Here is a 16,700-nt window from a genome sequence, read left to right on the forward strand (position 1 = left end):
TGACGCCATCCCAGGGCTGCATATCGTCATGGTAGGACCATGTGTAGATTCCACATGGTGTTCTTGTGGCTTTATCCTTAACAAAGTGTCATGTCATTTAATTTCTATACTGGCTTTCGTACATTTATGTAGTAATATCCAAAACAATTAGATTGCTAGTGGATGAAAATCGGCCCTCAAATTGGAGGAATGTGTCCCCATTGCTTTATTGAACAATTGTGAAGGGTTTATTTTGATGTCCTGGCAGATAAACAGTGCAGAACTTTATATTTTCAGTCATTTCCCCCAGGAGACATCAAGAATGTATCTTTTTTTAGTGTCTGTGTTCCATTCTCTGACAAATGGGGAAGACACGCACATCTAATACCAAGAGATACGATAAATAAAAGATGATTTCATCGCCTGAGACTTGTCGGTCTCGCTGTAGTGGCTCTGCTTTAATGCCTTGTTTATGTGCTGCAGTGACACGATGCATAAATACGAAACAAATCAGTGTTATTTTGACTTAAAAGCTTTTTTTTTTTTTTTGAGGTTTTCTGCTGCGTTGTGGAGTTGGAAGAATAACCCAAACCACAAATGATGGAAGAAGCCTTATACACACATTTACATTTCAATATTTTCTACCTATTACACAACACACAAATAAAAACCTCCACTCACTGATCCACCCGCTCACTCACTCACACACACACACACACACACACACACACACACACACACACACACACACACTTTATTACGTTAATACTGTTGCCCACATGCACCCATGTAGCTCAGAAAGGACAGTTGGCAGGGGTGGGAGTTTTTAAGAGGGGGTTGGGAGCCAAGACAGCTGCCGTATATAGTTGCCATGGATACCTTTGTCTCGCTTAAGTGTTGCACTGAATTGTTATAAATCGCATTTTATAAAGTCTTTTTTTTTCTGTCAATTGATCGTAAGCGAGAGACCTTTGACCCCTTTCACAGAAATTCAACAGAACAAACAACATGGCTGACATGACCCACCTCACACACACACACTTCATATTGTGATATATAACAACTACTACTGCAAGTAAGGGTCAATGTAAATATTTGGACATTTTCTTTTTTTTCATTGGACATTATAATAATAAAATAACCAGGAAATGGCGATTTGTGTAACTTTATCTTGGGTTTATGAATTATTCATGAAAATGACAACATAGTCACTGTGCAGGCTAAAACTGTGTTTTCTTGTTGTGGCTGTGATTATAATATTAAATTGATCTGGTCTTGCTTTGTGGCGTTGAACGCTGTGATGCAGCTTTAGTGCCCTCTGTTGGACTTTACTTTTAATAACACGTTATTTTTTAAAAATTATCTGTTTTAATTAAAAAATAAATGTAAAAATTAAAGAACAATTACACAAGCTTGTGGAGGCATTCAGTTTAATATAATTTAAAGACAAATTAAAGTTATAATACCCTTTTTTTTTGGTACTGTTTAAAAAAAACACACGCACACATGAAGCAACGTGGACAGCTGTCGGTCCAAGCAAAGAAGCTGGGGGACATTCCCAAATGTGCAGAGTACAAAATGTCACCATGTAATATGTACAACACAAAGACACACAAACAAAGCACCCTCAATTCAATGGAAATTGATATTTACATAAAAATAAATACAAAAAAGAAAAACAGCCAGGAAAATGATGAAAATGTGTTTGGCGGATGATAAAAAGCTGAATTTAAAAGCTGTATTCCAGTTTGTTGCCTGCAGGCCAAGCACAGTTGTTCTTAATGGCATCTACGGTCACTAAAGAGGTCCATCAGCTCTTTGTTGGACACACATAACTCGTCTAAAAATCATCTTTTATATCCCAGATTTCCTCCGATAAATGTACATTCAGGCCCGATAAGGATGATAGAGGCACCTGAATTGTCCATGTCCATCAAATGTACAGGAGTCCAAGAACAACGACGCTTCGACACATTTTCACAAGCATGTAAGACAAATGACGACACCAGAGCGCTTACAGTTATCTACATCATATAAAAAGACAGGTAAACATCTGAAAGACTAAACAGAGAGAAGGGGGATCGTCCCCAGAGCTGCTGTTTCGTTACGTTCCATCCAAGTAGGGGGCGTAGAAAACCTGTCACGGCCATATTCAGACATAATAAAATGTGTCTTTTCAATCTTGTATGAGTTACAGATAATGGTACCTCCATCATAAAGCAATTAAAGAGCAATCTCTTTGTCTCATCTCTAGATATTGATTCATTTCTCGTCAAATGTGCAATAACGAGGAGAGCAAAATGAGTTTGGAACACATAAGAATGATTTAAACGCTCTGCTTGTAAAAGCACATATACAGAATAACTGCAGAGGTTCTTATATAAGAAGACAAGAACTTTAAGTCTTCATGTAACATCATTATTAGAATGGGGGGAATGACATGTTGCTGTACATTATCATCAGTTCTGGGGCCTTAAAAATCAAAATCGGGCAGGTTTTTGGGGGTCCTATGGGGATTCCTGTCTCAGTCCAGCAGTCATCAGCTGTAAATGGGTTCTTTTCTTTATGGAACCGCTTTCCCAGCATGCCACACTGCTCTGATGAACTCTGTCTCCTTTTTATGGGATGGAAGTCATTTTTTAAAGCACTTGGCACTGCAATAAAGAGAAGGAACATTAGGATCTATCCTGTAGGATACACTATGGCGCTGAGATGTAGCTGCAGTGTCAACCACCTGCGGCGAGGCCTCTGGTGCCTAAACCAGCCTAAATCAACACAGGTGTGTCACATAATTTATCAACTCAGATCATGGCTTAAATCAACTTCTTAACCTTCATTAGATCAAGTCCTTCAGAGCTGGAACCTCCCTCCATTACCTCCACCTCTCCCCCTCCTTTTCTTCTAATCCCTTTTGGCCCGTCCTTTCCTCTTTCTCCTCCCGGAGTTCTCCTGGGGTTTCTCGTCTTTGCCCCCCATCACCGCCGCTCCGTTGGCATTCCTGCTGAGTCCGTTGAGGGCGCCGTTGGCGACGGCCTTGGCCGCTTTGGAGGAAGAGGCGTCGCGCCTGGGCTGCTGGCGACGGTAGGTCTGGTAGTAGAAGTTGCCGAAGAGGACAATGAAGGTGATGGCGTAGCAGATGAGGGAGTAGTGCATCCAGTGGGGGAAGTCGCAGTTAACGTAGAGGGACAAGGCCGTGTGGCCGATGGTGACATGGAACTGGACCTGAGAGGGAAGAGAGGGGTTAAAATCGACACCCGTACCCCAGGTTCACAGGCCACCCCCCCCCCCCCCACCTCCCTCAGTGGCATCTCACCATCTGAATGATGGTCAGGTACTTCTTCCACCACAGGTACTTTTGGATCTTGGGTCCACAGGAGGCCAGGCCATAATACAGGTACATCAGGACGTGGATCGCCGCGTTCATGTGTGCGCCAAAGAAGGCTGCGCCACAAAAAGGACATGGTTCACATCCGTATTTAAAATTTAAAATAAAATAGTACACGGCATGCTCTACTCACACTGTCCTCCTGCCACCCACTTGATGCCGATCCACCAGAGCGTGAACATGGTGCAGTGGTGGTACACATGCAGGAAGGTCACCTGGCTGAATTTCTTCCTCAGGATGAAAAACACCGTGTCCAGATACTCGATGCCCTTGGAGATGAAGTACCACCACAGCGCTCCGGCCACCTGCGACAGACGTGAGCGGGAACAATGGTGGGGGGGGGGGGGGCAGTCGGAGATAAAGGAGGTGTGCCGGCGCATCGCGAAAGGAGAAACCGGACACCTTCAGTGATATTCCAGCCCGCTCAAAGATCCCGATAACGGGAGCTGGTCGTGTTTCCCAAACGACACAAGCCCCTTTTTGGATATGAATTATTAACATAGATTGCTGATCATTTCAGACTAGGAAAATTCTGACTTGGAATCCGGCGGCAAACTTCTGCGCACAAGGCTAACGGAGGTGACAGGAGTGTACTGACGGTGGACAACACTCACCCTGACTTCATTGGGATCATCTGAATAGTCGACCCGCTGACAGATGTAGCTGTACTTCGCTGCACGTGCCGCCATAAACAGCTGAGAGAGACAATAGTCAGAGAAAGAACCAAACTAAAGCGGCGCACGCTCCAACCAAACCGCTGCTGTCCATAACGAAACTCTTGTAACTACACACCAAGCACGCGTTACCTCTTTAAAGATGAAGAAGTTGAGGAAGACCATGCTAAAGTTGTACACGATGAGGGTTTTGCGGAGCTGGAAGGGCTCTCGGTTCTTCATGTACTTGGGCCCCAGCCAGAGGAACAGCAGGTAGGAGGTGCTGATGGCCAGTGTGGGCAGGGGGTTGTCCATCAGAGGCCATTTCTCCACCCGCTTGTCTGCATGACAGTAGTCTCCACGTTAGCAATGTTTCCATTTAGGGCGAAAACCCCCGACAGGTGCTATGAATGCCAGTTTCTAAGGGCGCGAGCAGCTTTCTGCGGCTTTCCGAGGCAGAAGTCTGAACTTTTTTACCTGCGATGGTCAGGGTCCATCTGTAGAACTCTATGGTGTCGTTGATTAAATGCCTGATGATCTCCATGGCTCTGACTGGTGACCTGCAAACCGACAGACAGTCCTGTTATTACATTATTGTTTTGGACTTTTCTCCCCCGTTTGTTTAAAAGGAGGCCCCACGATGGTTGATCTACAGGCGCCATTGCGGAGAGAGGCAGGGAGAGCTCCTGTGTCAGCAGATGTTTGTTTTTTTATTTCAGTTTGAGAACAACCAAACCGGTGGTCGTCGTTCTAAAAGCGTGGGCGGGGGGCTGCACTGTGGCCCACATTCTGCTCGTCTCCAACAGCAGCCCGACACATGGTGCGTCCTAATGATTCGGTGTAGATGGAGCCCCCTCCCTTTCTCTCCAGCGACTCTGCAGCATCCGTTAAAATCAAGAAAAACGTCGCGGATCAAATACAAACGCACCTTCAATACTCCTTAAAATAAAAAATAAACCCCCAGGCCAAAAGCGTTTTTGACGTTTTATGAATACAAATGGCGGATTTGCGTTCTGCGGCACGCAGCCCGGCCTTCATGCTGCACGATCGGGTCTGTTATCAGTGGCCAAAAAGAAAAAGAAACGCACGAGGTGTGGGACTGAATAAAAACCCACGATAAAAGCCAAGAAAGCGCATTCAAATCAAATCGAGACAGAAATGTCACATAACAAGAGTGTCGTCGCCTCCGACTCCGCACGGATGGGGATGCTGGTTACCTTAAAAAAGGGGGGGTGGGAAAATTCGTCTACTGTGACATTCAATGCAAGGTCACGCAGTGAGCGTTATTCCGGTTCTGGAGCGAGCTTGTTTCCCGAAAGCTCAGTGATGGTTCCGGATCCGGACAGAAACAGACCGCCGGGATGACGGTGGGGGGAAGAATTCGTCGATGAAGGACCACACCGGCCTCCGCTGCGCGTCTGCCTCAATGAAACCTCTGATCACCCAAATCATCATCAGTGATGCAGGGAGGAGGCACTCCGCACTTCCGGTCACGCCTTCAAAATAAAAACGAAAAGGCCGCTTGTCCTTGGAAGATAAAGGATTAAAGTCCTCCAGACGCGTTGGTCATCATATTCGCAGCTTAACCTTCAGCGCCGCCCTGATTTTTTTCTTTTGTTTTTTGTATAAAGCTGGTCATTCGAAACATCACCAACATTTAATAATCCACCCATTATCTCATTAGAAATGTTTACTGAAAATGTCATGAAAAAACCCTTTCGTTAGTTTGCTAACAAACCAATATGTCACTTAACCTTGGCGCAAGTAATGAATGCTACATTATATTGACTTTAATGATAATCTCTACTAATGATTTTATCTATACTATGTGTATAAAAATGTTTTATTTCTACAGGCTTAAATGCGACTATTTAAACTAATATTCCTTCCAAAAGCAGGGTTTCCAAAGGTTTTATTTGAAAGTACCATCACCTCGTTTCCTCTTGGCTTTTTACTGTCTTTGGATCGACGTTCGTCTCCTCTGGGTTACACTTGACGGGGGATGGTGGAAGGATGCTACGCGCATGCGCATAGTTGGCCGGGGACGCGCAGCAGAAGCGCAACAATCTGGTCAAGTCACCAAAAGACGTGGGACGAATCCCAGGAAGTTCCTTCAAAACAAGAGTACGAAGGAAGTCCAGCTGGAGAACATTCATTCGATGTCAGACACGACGGTGGATCACAGAGAGATATTACCCTGAAAAGGTGAGTAGAGTTTATTATTACTTTAGAGCTTAGCTAATTAGCAAGATCGTGATAGAACAGCATGCATACAGCCTAAATTAGGCAGGGTATGTGTATATCTGACCAGAAAAAAGACACTTTTCGTTTTCTGCAATTGATTAATAAAGGAAGTCTTCCACATCGTAGATAATCCTGTTAGTTTAGTCAATTTTAAATCGAAAAGGCAGGCGTTTAAAGGTTAAAATAGTTTTATTTTGAAAATCTTCCGTCAGAACAGTGTGTATTTCTTGTCGTTTTTCAGTGTACGGTGGCTCCGTTAGAGCACCGGCTTCTCCCTCGTCCTTCAGGCCACTGCACCTAAGATTTATCGTCTTCTCTACTTTCTATTTTCCTGTCTTTCCTCGTGGATGACAGCGTCATACTGCGCAGGTTTTGCGCACGGTTGCTCCGTGCGGACGAGCAAGGTTGCTCCGTGCGGACTCTCCTCTGCGACGGTCGTGAGCTCCTGTCAGAGGCCCCGATGTGTGATTCCAGCTCCTGAGAGGGAAATGGTGCGATGAAATCCTGTTGTGAGAGAGTTTCCCAGGCGGTGAGATCTTACGAAAGATGAAGATTTGGAGCACGGAGCATGTTTTCAGGTTGGTCACACTGGATCTTATAGATATCAAAGAATTCCCCTTTCAGCTTATTTAACGTAACCATTTCACTGCATGTTTCTTTCTATCTTTAAATTTCTACCTTGTGATCTTTGTTGAATAGGAACTGCAACCATTGCAGCCCCCATTTTGCCCCCTTCTTTATTTATTTTACTTTTTGCATCCAGTTACCCATGGGAGACAGTCATCAAGGCTGCAATGAGGAAGTACCCGAACCCAATGAACCCAAACGTGATCGGGGTGGACGTTCTGGAGCGCAACCTTGACGAAGGGGGACGCCTGCACAGCCACAGACTCCTCAGCACAGAGTGGGGTCTCCCGGCCATCGTGCGAGCGGTCAGGCTCTAATGCCCCTTTGACCAGACAGAAATATTAATATTAAAATATATATACTTTGCTTTCGTGTGTGGACCCACTGGTGCCGCAGAGGCTCCGTGTTAAGGGGGATTTTTGTGTGGACATGCAGTAATTTACTGTGTTTGTGATGCTTTTCCAGATACTGGGGACCAGTCGGACGGAGACATACGTGAAGGAGCACTCTATAGTCGACCCAGAGCAGAAACGGATGGAGCTATGCTCAACTAATGTACACATCTAGTACTTCCATACGTTTCTACATCATGAGATGCAACGGGTGACGCAGCGGTCACTAGAGGAACTTAAGCGTACATAAAGTGTTTCACTCCTGATCAATTGATTTTATCCTCCAGATTACGCTGACCAACTGGATTTCAGTGGATGAGAGGCTTGTTTACAGACCACAACCCAACAACCCTGCGTTGTGAGTAACCCTCACCCTCACTGCATTCACCTCTGAAGCCTGTAACAAGCACAGGGGGATTAAAAACACCCCCCACTACCTCTTCCTGGTCCTCAGCACCGTCCTGACCCAGGAGGCCATTATCACTGTAAAGGGAGTGAGTTTGAGCAGCTACCTGGAGGGGATGATGGCCAGGAGAATGTCAGCTAACGCCAGAAAGGTCATTTGTGTTCATTTTTTTCCCCTTTTTGCACGTGTTTTGAATTGAAGTGCACATAACAAAGAGGATCTCTTCGCATGCTCTGCTTATTCCTCCGCTGTTCACCGAAGCAAGCGTGATGTTGAACAGCGCACCTGGACCTTTACGCTTCTGTCTCCCTGTGTGTAGGGTTGGGATGCTATAGAGTGGATAATTCAGAACTCAGAAAAAGACAATGTACCTCTCTGACGTTTACTAACTCTGGTAATGCTTCTCCATTTTTCCTTTGAAACTCTACCCCTCCCGGTCTATCGCAAAACCCTAAAGTCTTGCTCTTTTACTGTGTCCTCTGCATGCTCGCGTCCCACTGCTGAGACCCCATTTGTTTGCACATGCAGGACAGCGGTGGGACAGTGAAGACCACCCCGCTCAGGATGCTCCTCACCCAGCAGAGGGTCGCCGGATCCTAAACAGTCGAGTCTTCGGGAAGTTTGGTTGACGTCTGGACTCCCGGTGAAACCTCCAACACCGAGTAAATGCTGCCAAAGCTGGTAGACGCGGGTCAGAGCTGTGCCAGTCCCAAATAACACGTTAATACCTTTCATACAGCCAGGAGACGCTTTTGTAGCTCGCAGCTGTCTAACGAATGCAATGTGTTGCTTTAGGTTTTGGATTTCTGTGTGTTCCTGCCTTTAGGCTGCATATTGTACACCTTTTTTTATATAACAGTTTCAATGCATTTTTTAATTTATTTTTGGTTGAATTCTTTTTAAGGATTTCTTTTACATAGAACAATGAAGGAAGACACTACTGGTGCTTACTACTGTTTTTTAAGAGTGCCCAAACTGTAGCCAGAAGGATGGTGGGAGCATTTTTAAAAAATGCAAGAGAAGATTTACAGTTGTAGGAAATGTAGATTTAATTTAACATTGCCTTGCTCTGCTGCTGTCACGCCGTCCGTGCACAGACAGCAAAAGGAGGAAGATGAGGGTGCTGTTCTTTTTGTGATTAGCGCACAAAAAACTTACTCTTGTTTAAGCTTAAGCTTACATTTGGATTAAAAGGATGCTTGCATGTCACAGGTTTGGCAGCACTGATATATTACTTATTTATGCATTTTGTTCCCCTCTGAAAATTTAAGCCACTTTATAAACCTGCAAAAACCTCGAGCTGCTGCAGTGGGAGGTTAATAAAACTGTCTCACAACACTTTGTTTCTTGAAAAAATAAATTGCTTATCAGTACAGAGTTAATTTATATAATGTGTAACCAGCAACTAATGTTTTCTCATTTGTCTGCATTTGCTATGTAACTTGTGTGATTAAATGATTTAATGGAGTATTTTGTTATTTTTCAGCCAAACCAAACACGAATCGGGGATTCAGTTGTTCACACTTGCTCAGTACTTTCAGTTCCTGTTCTAGAACAAAAACAACCGGGTCTGAGTAAACATGGTTTGTTATTAGACTGTCATGACGGTATGTGCAGCCTGACTGCACCAAAGTCTGCTTTACTCGAACCAGAACGTAGTTCCGTATTTGTCCACAGGAGGTCGCTCGTCTACCGCTTTCGCCTTTTCGTCAGTTAATTTTAAAGTTCATTTCACCAACGTGACGTCATCAACGATGAGCAGGACATACAAATCATAGATTTTTATTTTATTAACTCAAGAAAACATAAACCGACTGAGCAGCGATGGAGCAGAGTTTCAAATACATCGAATTCTACCAAAAGTAATGATGCAAGTAGCTTGCAAAGAAAAAAACCTTGATTTTTAATCAGCCGAGTATGGTTTAAAAAAGAAAAACAGCTAACGTGCCAATGCAGCTTTTGGAGCCTCAGATCTTAACATCATCCAAATGGATTTTTAACAAATGTTCTTCTGAATTTAAAATCTTTGGTTCAAAGTAAAGACAGACTCTCTTCAACTAGCAGCCACAAGAGGAAAAACAGCAATTTAATAAAAAAAAAAAATACAGTATTATCATGTTTTTATAAAAGTGGAAAAGATAAATCGGTAAACATTCTGCGACTTGCCAACATAAATAATACTCACTCACTCACTCTAGTGAAAACATACCACCTCCTACACTGATTATCCCTTTGGAACTGTGGAGACTCAGTTTGCTTTCTTCTTCATCTGAGCGGGTAAACAAACCACAAATTCAAACTTTCAGATGCGTCTGACTACGCTTCTGTTCAAACAAAACTCTCAACTGAAAAAAAAAAAAAAAAAAAATCCAGAAAAACATTACACATCCAAGTTCAGGTTCAATGTGGAACCAAGACCAAACCTTGATGACCGAGCGTTCCTTTTGCTCTTCCCTACTTTACCGCTTGGAAATCACTAGTTTGGTTCAACCACATTCATTCACCTTCACTAAATCCTCCCAGAAGCCTCTGGGTCCCCCCACATGATTGCATAATTGTCCCGCTGCCTGAGCCTTTTACAATCATACCTCAAAAAAACCACATCTGGGAATCGATCTCACTTTCAAACATAGTATTTTACAGATTTATGTACAGTATTTACAGGGTTGACTCAATTCTTTGCAGGGAGAGGGCTGTCAGAAGTTGAACAGGTTGATAAAATCTTGAGGCGACAGCGACGTGGTGCAGCTTTCGGGGTTGTTGGCCGTGCACGGGTGGCTTGTGTCCTGCGGCGAAGGAAAACAAAAGCAGGCGCAGCGATCAATCCCCGAGGTTTTGCCGCGCTTATCGCCGGGTTGATCACCAGGGAAAACGAACGCGCTCACCTTCCAGAAGAGGATGTGGCAGTGCGTGCAGAGATGCAGCGTGTCGCTGTACTGCTCCCTGCGAGGATAGCAGCGGCTCAGCTTGAAGTACATCTTCTTCCACTCCAGGTGACCCTTGTCGCACACCATCAAACGCTTTCGGATCTAAGAGCAGAGACGCAAACCAAAACGTCACTCTCGGGAAGACGTTTAGCTAAATATATGCTGAAAAGGCTGCACTGGTTTCAACTGGAGCACCAGGATATGTTAAATGAGGAACTGGGGGGGACCTGATCCAGCATTGCTCTTGGTTTCTACCTACCTGCCTGTCAGTGAAGTGGTACTGGCAGAGTTTCTTCCACAGAAGCCGGTCCTCAGTGAGGGTCCCCAGCTCGGGGCACACCTGGCCCAGGCTGACCAGGTCCCTGCCGTCCGTCAGGCACTGCATGATGTTCAGCTGTAAGCCGGCAGGCAGGTCAGTCAGTGTCATGCCTGTAGACGTTGGCTGGAAGGGAAAAAATAAAGAAGACGGGGTTTAGGAATAATCATGAGCGTTGCTGCACGTTTGGGAATTTTCTGAAGTTCCTGAGGTGGCAGCTCCTCACTCGTTTAATCTGGATGTTGTCCAGCTGCTGGTGCCACTGCATGATGTTCTCCATGCGGTGCACCCAGATGTTGATGTTGCCCACCAGGACCGACTTGCCCATGTCCTGGACGAGGCTGCACAGCGACACGTAGAGCGTCTGAAGCAGCTCCTTGATGGGCCGGAGGTTCTGCTGGTCATCCAGAACTGAGGAGACCGTAAAGACTTAGAGCCCAGGTAGTAAACAAACAGCTGTTTTGACTCTAACGGCAGCGTTTATTAAACTAAATATTTTCGGGGCAGCGAGGCTGTGACTGGTTTCGCAACGCCACCTAAACAACCCGAATTGCTGTTTAGCAAAGGGAAGGTTTCGTTTACACTGCGGCCAGCAGGAGAGTCTGGCCACTGTCGCCGCGTTTCACCGTCTGTCATTACATCAATTACAATATTTACTCTCCGTCCCGAAGCTAGTCAGGAAGGCGGCGCCGCTTCACCTATGCTCCTCACAAATGCTCGATTTTTTTCCGACGATGATGAAAATGCGGCAGAACGAGGGGCAGCAGGTGCACAGCCGCAGGATCCTGCACGTGTTGGAGCTTCCCTTTGCACAAAAGAACTCCAAAGCAAACTTTCCAGGTGACTTTTACGTAAAAAGATTGAGGGAGCTCACCTTTCTGTACCACTCTCTCCAGAATATTCATGTAGTTCTTCTGCGCCACGCCGCTGAGCGCGGGGAGCTGGGACTTGGCGATAAGCTCCAGGAGCTGGAGGAGAGAGAGAGGAGGTTATGAAAAACACCACGTAAATTTCCTCCCGTCAAACGCGGAGACTCTCTGTTCTGCTGCCTCGTTATTTTATGTCTGTTATGCTGCGTTCTCTCAAGGGCACTCGCGAGAATAAATGCTGCCTGGATCCCGTCCACCTGCTCATTACTCTCGAACAAAAGTGGACTCGACGGCCAAAACAACGCGCGCGGCCTCGCTCTCGTCCCGCCACCCTCCACAAACAAAAACCGCGTCCGCGTGTGCCTTCGTGCGAGGTCTGAGAGGTCGGCGCTGTTGTCCGGCTCCCAGGCTGGCATGCGCGGCACGCAGCAGATGATGTGACATCATGGAGGAACTTAGTGTTCCACCTCGTCCAACTGTGTCCCCAGCATGTGACCTTTTGTCATCATAACCGCGGAGGACAGAGAGGCGGCGGTAACTCATCAGGTCTTAATAGTTACTCGGCTCCTAAATATGTCTGAATATGGGAATTCATCGAGTCTGAACTAAGTCGCTTTGTTATTAAACTCGTCCGCCCTGAATGTTTTTTTAAATCTTCTCCAATTATTTTTGGCCGTCTTCCTTCATTCTTTCCGGAACCCTAATCCCATACCTGTCCTCCTTTAGCAGCTCATGTGTTCGGCGCTTTGTAGAGCAGCCAGGCTGAACAATGTGTGTTTCCGTGTCTACTTTTAGCCCCCACCGTTCGCTAAACTGCACTTAAAACCTCAGCCTTGGCGTGCAACTGGAGACGGATATGAAACCGGACGTTCGCCTTCTTGCCGCACTCTGTTAAAACATTAATTCCAAAGTTCCAGTCTCCTTGAAGTAACCTCCATTTCAGTGTCTGAACCTGATCCGTGTAACTGAGACGGAGCTAAATGAACCTACAAATGCCATCAGACACAGGCGGAGAGGAGCAGTGACCTGGGACACCGCGTCCAGACGGATGCTAGTGTTACGCAGCCGCATTGTTCATAAAGATTAGCACACTGCGAGCTGGAGCCTGAGCTGAAAGGTCAGCCAAAACTTGTAACAGAGCCTAGAGTCATGAGAAAAATAATGTAAACACCCCCAACTGCATGCAGTAATTATGATACTGTGATGGAGAAAGGGAAACTTGGAGGCCAGGAGGCGGCGAGCAGTGTGGTGGTGGTTTCTCTGAATCACCTGACAACCAGCAGGTCTGGTTTCATAAACGCAGCGAGTGGTCATGGCTCAGTGCACAGCTGTTCCCACCCCCCCTCAACGCTAGAGAACACCGCCACATGCAGCCTCACATGGGAGCACATGTGGGAGAGCAGCTTTTGGGTTCGGTGTCAGGACAATGTGCAGAGCGGCGCAGCTCCAACAGCGAAAACACAACCGATACAAAAGGAGGTCAAATGAGACGACAAACGTGCGTTACGTGGCCTCCGCATTCATGTTGGAACTACAATGGAAACACCGACGGTGCGTGTCTGTGCTGCAGGGGTTGGTGTGATCACTGACGGACTTTTGTCTGCAGAGCATTGATAAGGTCCGAGTCTACACACCCTCTTGACCTTGTCCCCCTCTGTGCTGCCAACAACATGCAGGCTACTAACAACCACAGTGAAACAAACAGGAGAAGGAACGTGGACTCACTCTGACGACGTAATTGAATCTCCGGGTGTCCTTGATGGCGCTGCAGAAATCCAGGCGGTTGAAGGCCTCTCCCAGTGTACAATAGCCGTGGCGCTGGGAGAATTGAATTATGGGGGTATTAGATCAGGCAGAGTTTTCTCAGCATGTGCAAATTGGTGGGGGCGATATGAAAAGTTGTTGTGAAACCAAATGAGTTGATTTGTTACCTCTTTGGTGCTTCCTTTATGAACATAAATCCACTTTTCCCTGTGGAAATCTATGAGAGAGCAGAGTGTTTATATTAGCAGCCCGTCTCATTTTGGAAGCCTGGAAGTGCTGCGAGGAACGCACATTCCACAGAGGTAAAACGGTTATCGCAACACTTTCCCCGAGGTGATGGAAAATTAATAATAAATTGCATTATTAGGGATGACCTCCACTAATCTGTGTTACATAATGTCCTCATGGATTCTTGGTGCAGAGCCCAAGTTTGCTATATTGGTTTTGCAGGAGTTCTGTCCTCACTTATATGAACACAGTCGTCCCAGCAGCGTGTCTTGGACTCACAGGGAACTTTGGAGTTGTTGTTCATGAGGTCTTTCTTTCTCTTCTTGGCAGCCATGTCGTAGTTGAGAGAACGCAGCAAGTTTTCCTTACTGAAACAGTCCTCTTCTTCAGCTTTGCAGAACCTGGGAGAACACAAAGATCCATGTCTTATTACCGCACAGAAGCCTTTTTCTTCCGGGTTTTTACAGGCAATTAAATCATTTTCAAAATGCTTCTGCCGTGCACGCAAACTCGGGCCAAGTTTAAAGACTGACATGTTTGGATAAGACAACAACCTGAGCACACGCATGTTAATCCTTTCACACGTGACGTTATTAATAGCTTTATGATAAGACCGGAAGAGAAACATGGTTCTAATGTACTTCTTTATTCTCGAAGTAGCCTCTTAATCGGATCTCTCTCTAGGTTTTAGGAGAGCAGTGCAATGTTAAAAGTGAGTAAAAATACATTTCGGGAACTGCTTCAAAGACCAACCTCTCAGGGGAAACATTGTTGTTTGTGTCGTCTGTTGTTGTCTTTTTCCATCCCTCCTCGGTTTTAACCCAACTCTGACCCGGAGACCTCCAGTCCTGTCCGAGGAAAGGCATGGCTGGATGATGGTTAAATTAAACAGAAAAAAGAAACCCGCCGATGAGACGTTCCCTCGTCAAGCAGAATCCCTCTTCCAACACAACTAGTTCTAGTGTTTCTGGTCTGATGTTGCCATTGCGCAGCTCCGTTTATATCCTCAAGTCAGAACCCGGAAATGAGCGAGGCTCCGCCCACTTTGGAAACTTCCCCGCAGCACGTGGCTTTGTTTATCAACTACGGCGTTGCGAAACCTCGCGCGGAGACGACACGTTTTCCACCCGATGGGCCCTCTGATACGAGGGCCCCTCCGATACGAGGGGCCACCGGGAAGTTCTTGTCCCGCAGGATTTACCGCAACGGCCTTCGCGAGAAGTCAAACTGTTCCGTGGACGATTACGTAACCGTTTCTGCCGTGATCAGGCCCGGAAGACGCAACATTTTCTCAAGTATCAACCTCGTTCATTGTGTGCAGATTGTGGCCCTCCCTAATCACCAGTAGCAGACACAAAGTCAATTATCAGCATTGTTAGTTAACTTGTCAACTCTTGTCAGATCACGTGAACATACTGTACTAACTTTGTAATTACCATATAAGACAATTGGGTTTTTTTCATAAATTTGTTTCCAACTGTATTTAGAGTTCCTTTGAGACTTAGAGTTATTTTGATTTGCTTTTATGTGTTGCTGGTTGGCCAGTTGTTGAGTTTCATGGGGCTTAATTATCTTTATAATAACTTTTTTTTAAATATGAATGCATTATTGTTTATTTTTGTGTCTCTTGCAAGTTCATTAATTTTCAAAAAAGATGTAGAATTCTCAGGGATGGAGGGAAAAGCTTCTGTGATCTGGATGTCAATGAGAAACACCATTTAAAACATGAAATGCGGTAATTACTGGGGTTTCGGAATGCACAGGCATGTTTCTCAATACTTTTTTATGGTTCTTGCTCAGTTGTTTTATCCTTCCGTGTCAGTAGTTGCTTTATCTGACTTTGAAAAACTAAAATAATGAAAAAGAAAGGGTTTGGGTTGAACGGTAATGCCTCTGTAAAGTCCTCTGATTCGTCATTCCCAGTATTATTAATAGATCAAGCTACCCTTCCTTCACTGTGCAGGGTTACATTGTGGATTCCATGAGTGTTTGCGTGTCTGCAGAGGGTTTTATTGTCATATTTAAATGTTCCCACAGCAGCACAGACTGATTCCGTTCAGTTTATTTTGGAATGAGCCATTAGAGATAATCAGTAACATGGTCCGTCCAGGCTACTGGGTCAACTCTTATCAGCATATTAAAACACATGGAGTATTTACACACTCCTCTCCAAGCCTTAAACGAGTTTACAGTATATAATCTGTATGTTTGTAGCCATTTCTAATGTTACTTTGCTCCAACTGCTGCTTTGTTGTTGTTTTTTTGAGTAACCAGGAAGCTAATGTTCACACAGACATTGTTGTGGGAAGATCTCAGGAAGTGTTAATCATTTGTATTTGACATCTTTCCTGTAAGATATAGAGACACGTTTCACCTGTATCACATGATGTTTGTATCGCGGGTAACGACATCATGTCTAACCTGCAGTTGCAGCAGCACTTAGAGGTCGCGCCCAAGTCCGTGCCTGTTCCAAGAAGCAGCACTGTTTGTCTTGGTTTTGAAATAGCTTTAAACTATCTGGTGGTGTTTTTTCCCCTCAACTTATTTCAGAAGAAGCTTATTTACTTCATTTGCATTTTCTTATACCTTAACTGAATCGGTGAACATTTGCAGTGTCTGCCTCTCATTATATTAAAAGCTGAATAAAACATCACTGTCGGGCTTCTGAGCATGCAACACTAATATATGCAAAAGGTCACAAACCTCCATAAAAACTGCAACTTTAAAATGATCCAGGTATTATTGTGCTTACAACACTGGCTGTAAACTGTAGTAACACTCTTTGTGTCTCTGAAGCGTAATTAGGTCTATTTTCAGAGTAGGCCAAAGCTTTAATACTGGATGACAGGGAAAGTCCCAGCAAGAGTTCTGTCAGGTGTCCACCGGTTGAGTAAGAAAGAACCTTTGACC

The 16,700-nt window shown here is 45.2% G+C and overlaps 3 protein-coding genes across 9 annotated transcripts; 1 reads left to right on the forward strand and 2 right to left on the reverse strand.

The window, feature by feature from the left end:
- Nucleotides 1-1,392: 1,392 nt before the first annotated feature.
- elovl4a (ELOVL fatty acid elongase 4a) lies at nucleotides 1,393-5,467 on the reverse strand. 3 transcript variants are annotated; one of them, XM_003965960.3, is made up of 8 exons: nucleotides 5,235-5,467; nucleotides 4,495-4,577; nucleotides 4,171-4,358; nucleotides 3,979-4,059; nucleotides 3,498-3,669; nucleotides 3,293-3,420; nucleotides 2,856-3,201; nucleotides 1,393-2,633 (listed from the first exon to the last, which is right to left on the reverse strand). In XM_003965960.3, the coding sequence occupies exons 2-7, from the start codon at nucleotides 4,559-4,561 to the stop codon at nucleotides 2,881-2,883; spliced, it is 957 nt and encodes a 318-aa protein (XP_003966009.1). In that variant the 5' UTR covers nucleotides 4,562-4,577; nucleotides 5,235-5,467; the 3' UTR covers nucleotides 1,393-2,633; nucleotides 2,856-2,880. The 3 variants fall into 3 exon arrangements, with proteins under 3 accessions (XP_003966009.1, XP_029694245.1, XP_029694246.1); XM_029838385.1 differs by having other exon boundaries at nucleotides 1,393-3,201; XM_029838386.1 differs by lacking the exon at nucleotides 5,235-5,467 and adding an exon at nucleotides 4,946-5,090 and having other exon boundaries at nucleotides 1,393-3,201.
- Nucleotides 5,468-6,489: 1,022 nt separating this feature from the next.
- On the forward strand, nucleotides 6,490-8,665 carry prelid3a (PRELI domain containing 3A). Of its 4 annotated transcripts, none has more exons than XM_029838388.1 (7): nucleotides 6,490-6,839; nucleotides 6,961-7,193; nucleotides 7,354-7,443; nucleotides 7,568-7,638; nucleotides 7,735-7,837; nucleotides 8,006-8,080; nucleotides 8,215-8,665. In XM_029838388.1, exons 1-6 carry the CDS (start codon nucleotides 6,830-6,832, stop codon nucleotides 8,063-8,065), a joined length of 567 nt encoding a protein of 188 aa, XP_029694248.1. In that variant the 5' UTR covers nucleotides 6,490-6,829; the 3' UTR covers nucleotides 8,066-8,080; nucleotides 8,215-8,665. The 4 variants fall into 4 exon arrangements, with proteins under 4 accessions (XP_029694248.1, XP_029694247.1, XP_029694249.1 ...); XM_003965974.3 differs by having other exon boundaries at nucleotides 6,491-6,839; nucleotides 7,025-7,193; XM_029838387.1 differs by lacking the exon at nucleotides 8,006-8,080.
- Nucleotides 8,666-9,452: 787 nt separating this feature from the next.
- Nucleotides 9,453-14,786, reverse strand: fbxo32 (F-box protein 32). Of its 2 annotated transcripts, none has more exons than XM_029838384.1 (9): nucleotides 14,544-14,786; nucleotides 14,028-14,191; nucleotides 13,730-13,779; nucleotides 13,524-13,616; nucleotides 11,804-11,897; nucleotides 11,156-11,340; nucleotides 10,873-11,055; nucleotides 10,572-10,715; nucleotides 9,453-10,472 (listed from the first exon to the last, which is right to left on the reverse strand). In XM_029838384.1, exons 1-9 carry the CDS (start codon nucleotides 14,654-14,656, stop codon nucleotides 10,383-10,385), a joined length of 1,116 nt encoding a protein of 371 aa, XP_029694244.1. In that variant the 5' UTR covers nucleotides 14,657-14,786; the 3' UTR covers nucleotides 9,453-10,382. The 2 variants fall into 2 exon arrangements, with proteins under 2 accessions (XP_029694244.1, XP_003966024.1); XM_003965975.3 differs by having other exon boundaries at nucleotides 14,070-14,191; nucleotides 14,544-14,784.
- Nucleotides 14,787-16,700: the final 1,914 nt, after the last annotated feature.

This window comes from Takifugu rubripes, chromosome 7, assembly GCF_901000725.2.
Source record: "Takifugu rubripes chromosome 7, fTakRub1.2, whole genome shotgun sequence".
Classification (NCBI taxonomy): domain Eukaryota; kingdom Metazoa; phylum Chordata; class Actinopteri; order Tetraodontiformes; family Tetraodontidae; genus Takifugu; species Takifugu rubripes.

What these genes read in the sequence shown, in the direction of transcription:
- elovl4a (XM_003965960.3), bottom strand. Translation starts at nt 4,561, where the DNA reads ATGGAGATCATCAGGCATTTAATCAACGACACCATAGAGTTCTACAGA. An exon ending in ATGGACCCTGACCATCGCAG is followed by an intron (nt 4,359 to 4,494) that starts GTAAAAAAGTTC and finishes ACTGTCATGCAG; the next exon opens with ACAAGCGGGTGGAGAAATGG. An exon ending in ACCTGACCATCATTCAGATG is followed by an intron (nt 3,202 to 3,292) that starts GTGAGATGCCAC and finishes CTTCCCTCTCAG; the next exon opens with GTCCAGTTCCATGTCACCAT.
- prelid3a (XM_029838387.1), top strand. An exon ending in CAACCCAACAACCCTGCGTT is followed by an intron (nt 7,639 to 7,734) that starts GTGAGTAACCCT and finishes CCTGGTCCTCAG; the next exon opens with CACCGTCCTGACCCAGGAGG. An exon ending in TGTCAGCTAACGCCAGAAAG is followed by an intron (nt 7,838 to 8,214) that starts GTCATTTGTGTT and finishes TTGCACATGCAG; the next exon opens with GACAGCGGTGGGACAGTGAA.
- fbxo32 (XM_029838384.1), bottom strand. Translation starts at nt 14,656, where the DNA reads ATGCCTTTCCTCGGACAGGACTGGAGGTCTCCGGGTCAGAGTTGGGTT. An exon ending in GGACGACTGTGTTCATATAA is followed by an intron (nt 13,780 to 14,027) that starts GTGAGGACAGAA and finishes GCTCTCTCATAG; the next exon opens with ATTTCCACAGGGAAAAGTGG. An exon ending in GATTCAATTACGTCGTCAGA is followed by an intron (nt 11,898 to 13,523) that starts GTGAGTCCACGT and finishes TCTCTCCTCCAG; the next exon opens with CTCCTGGAGCTTATCGCCAA.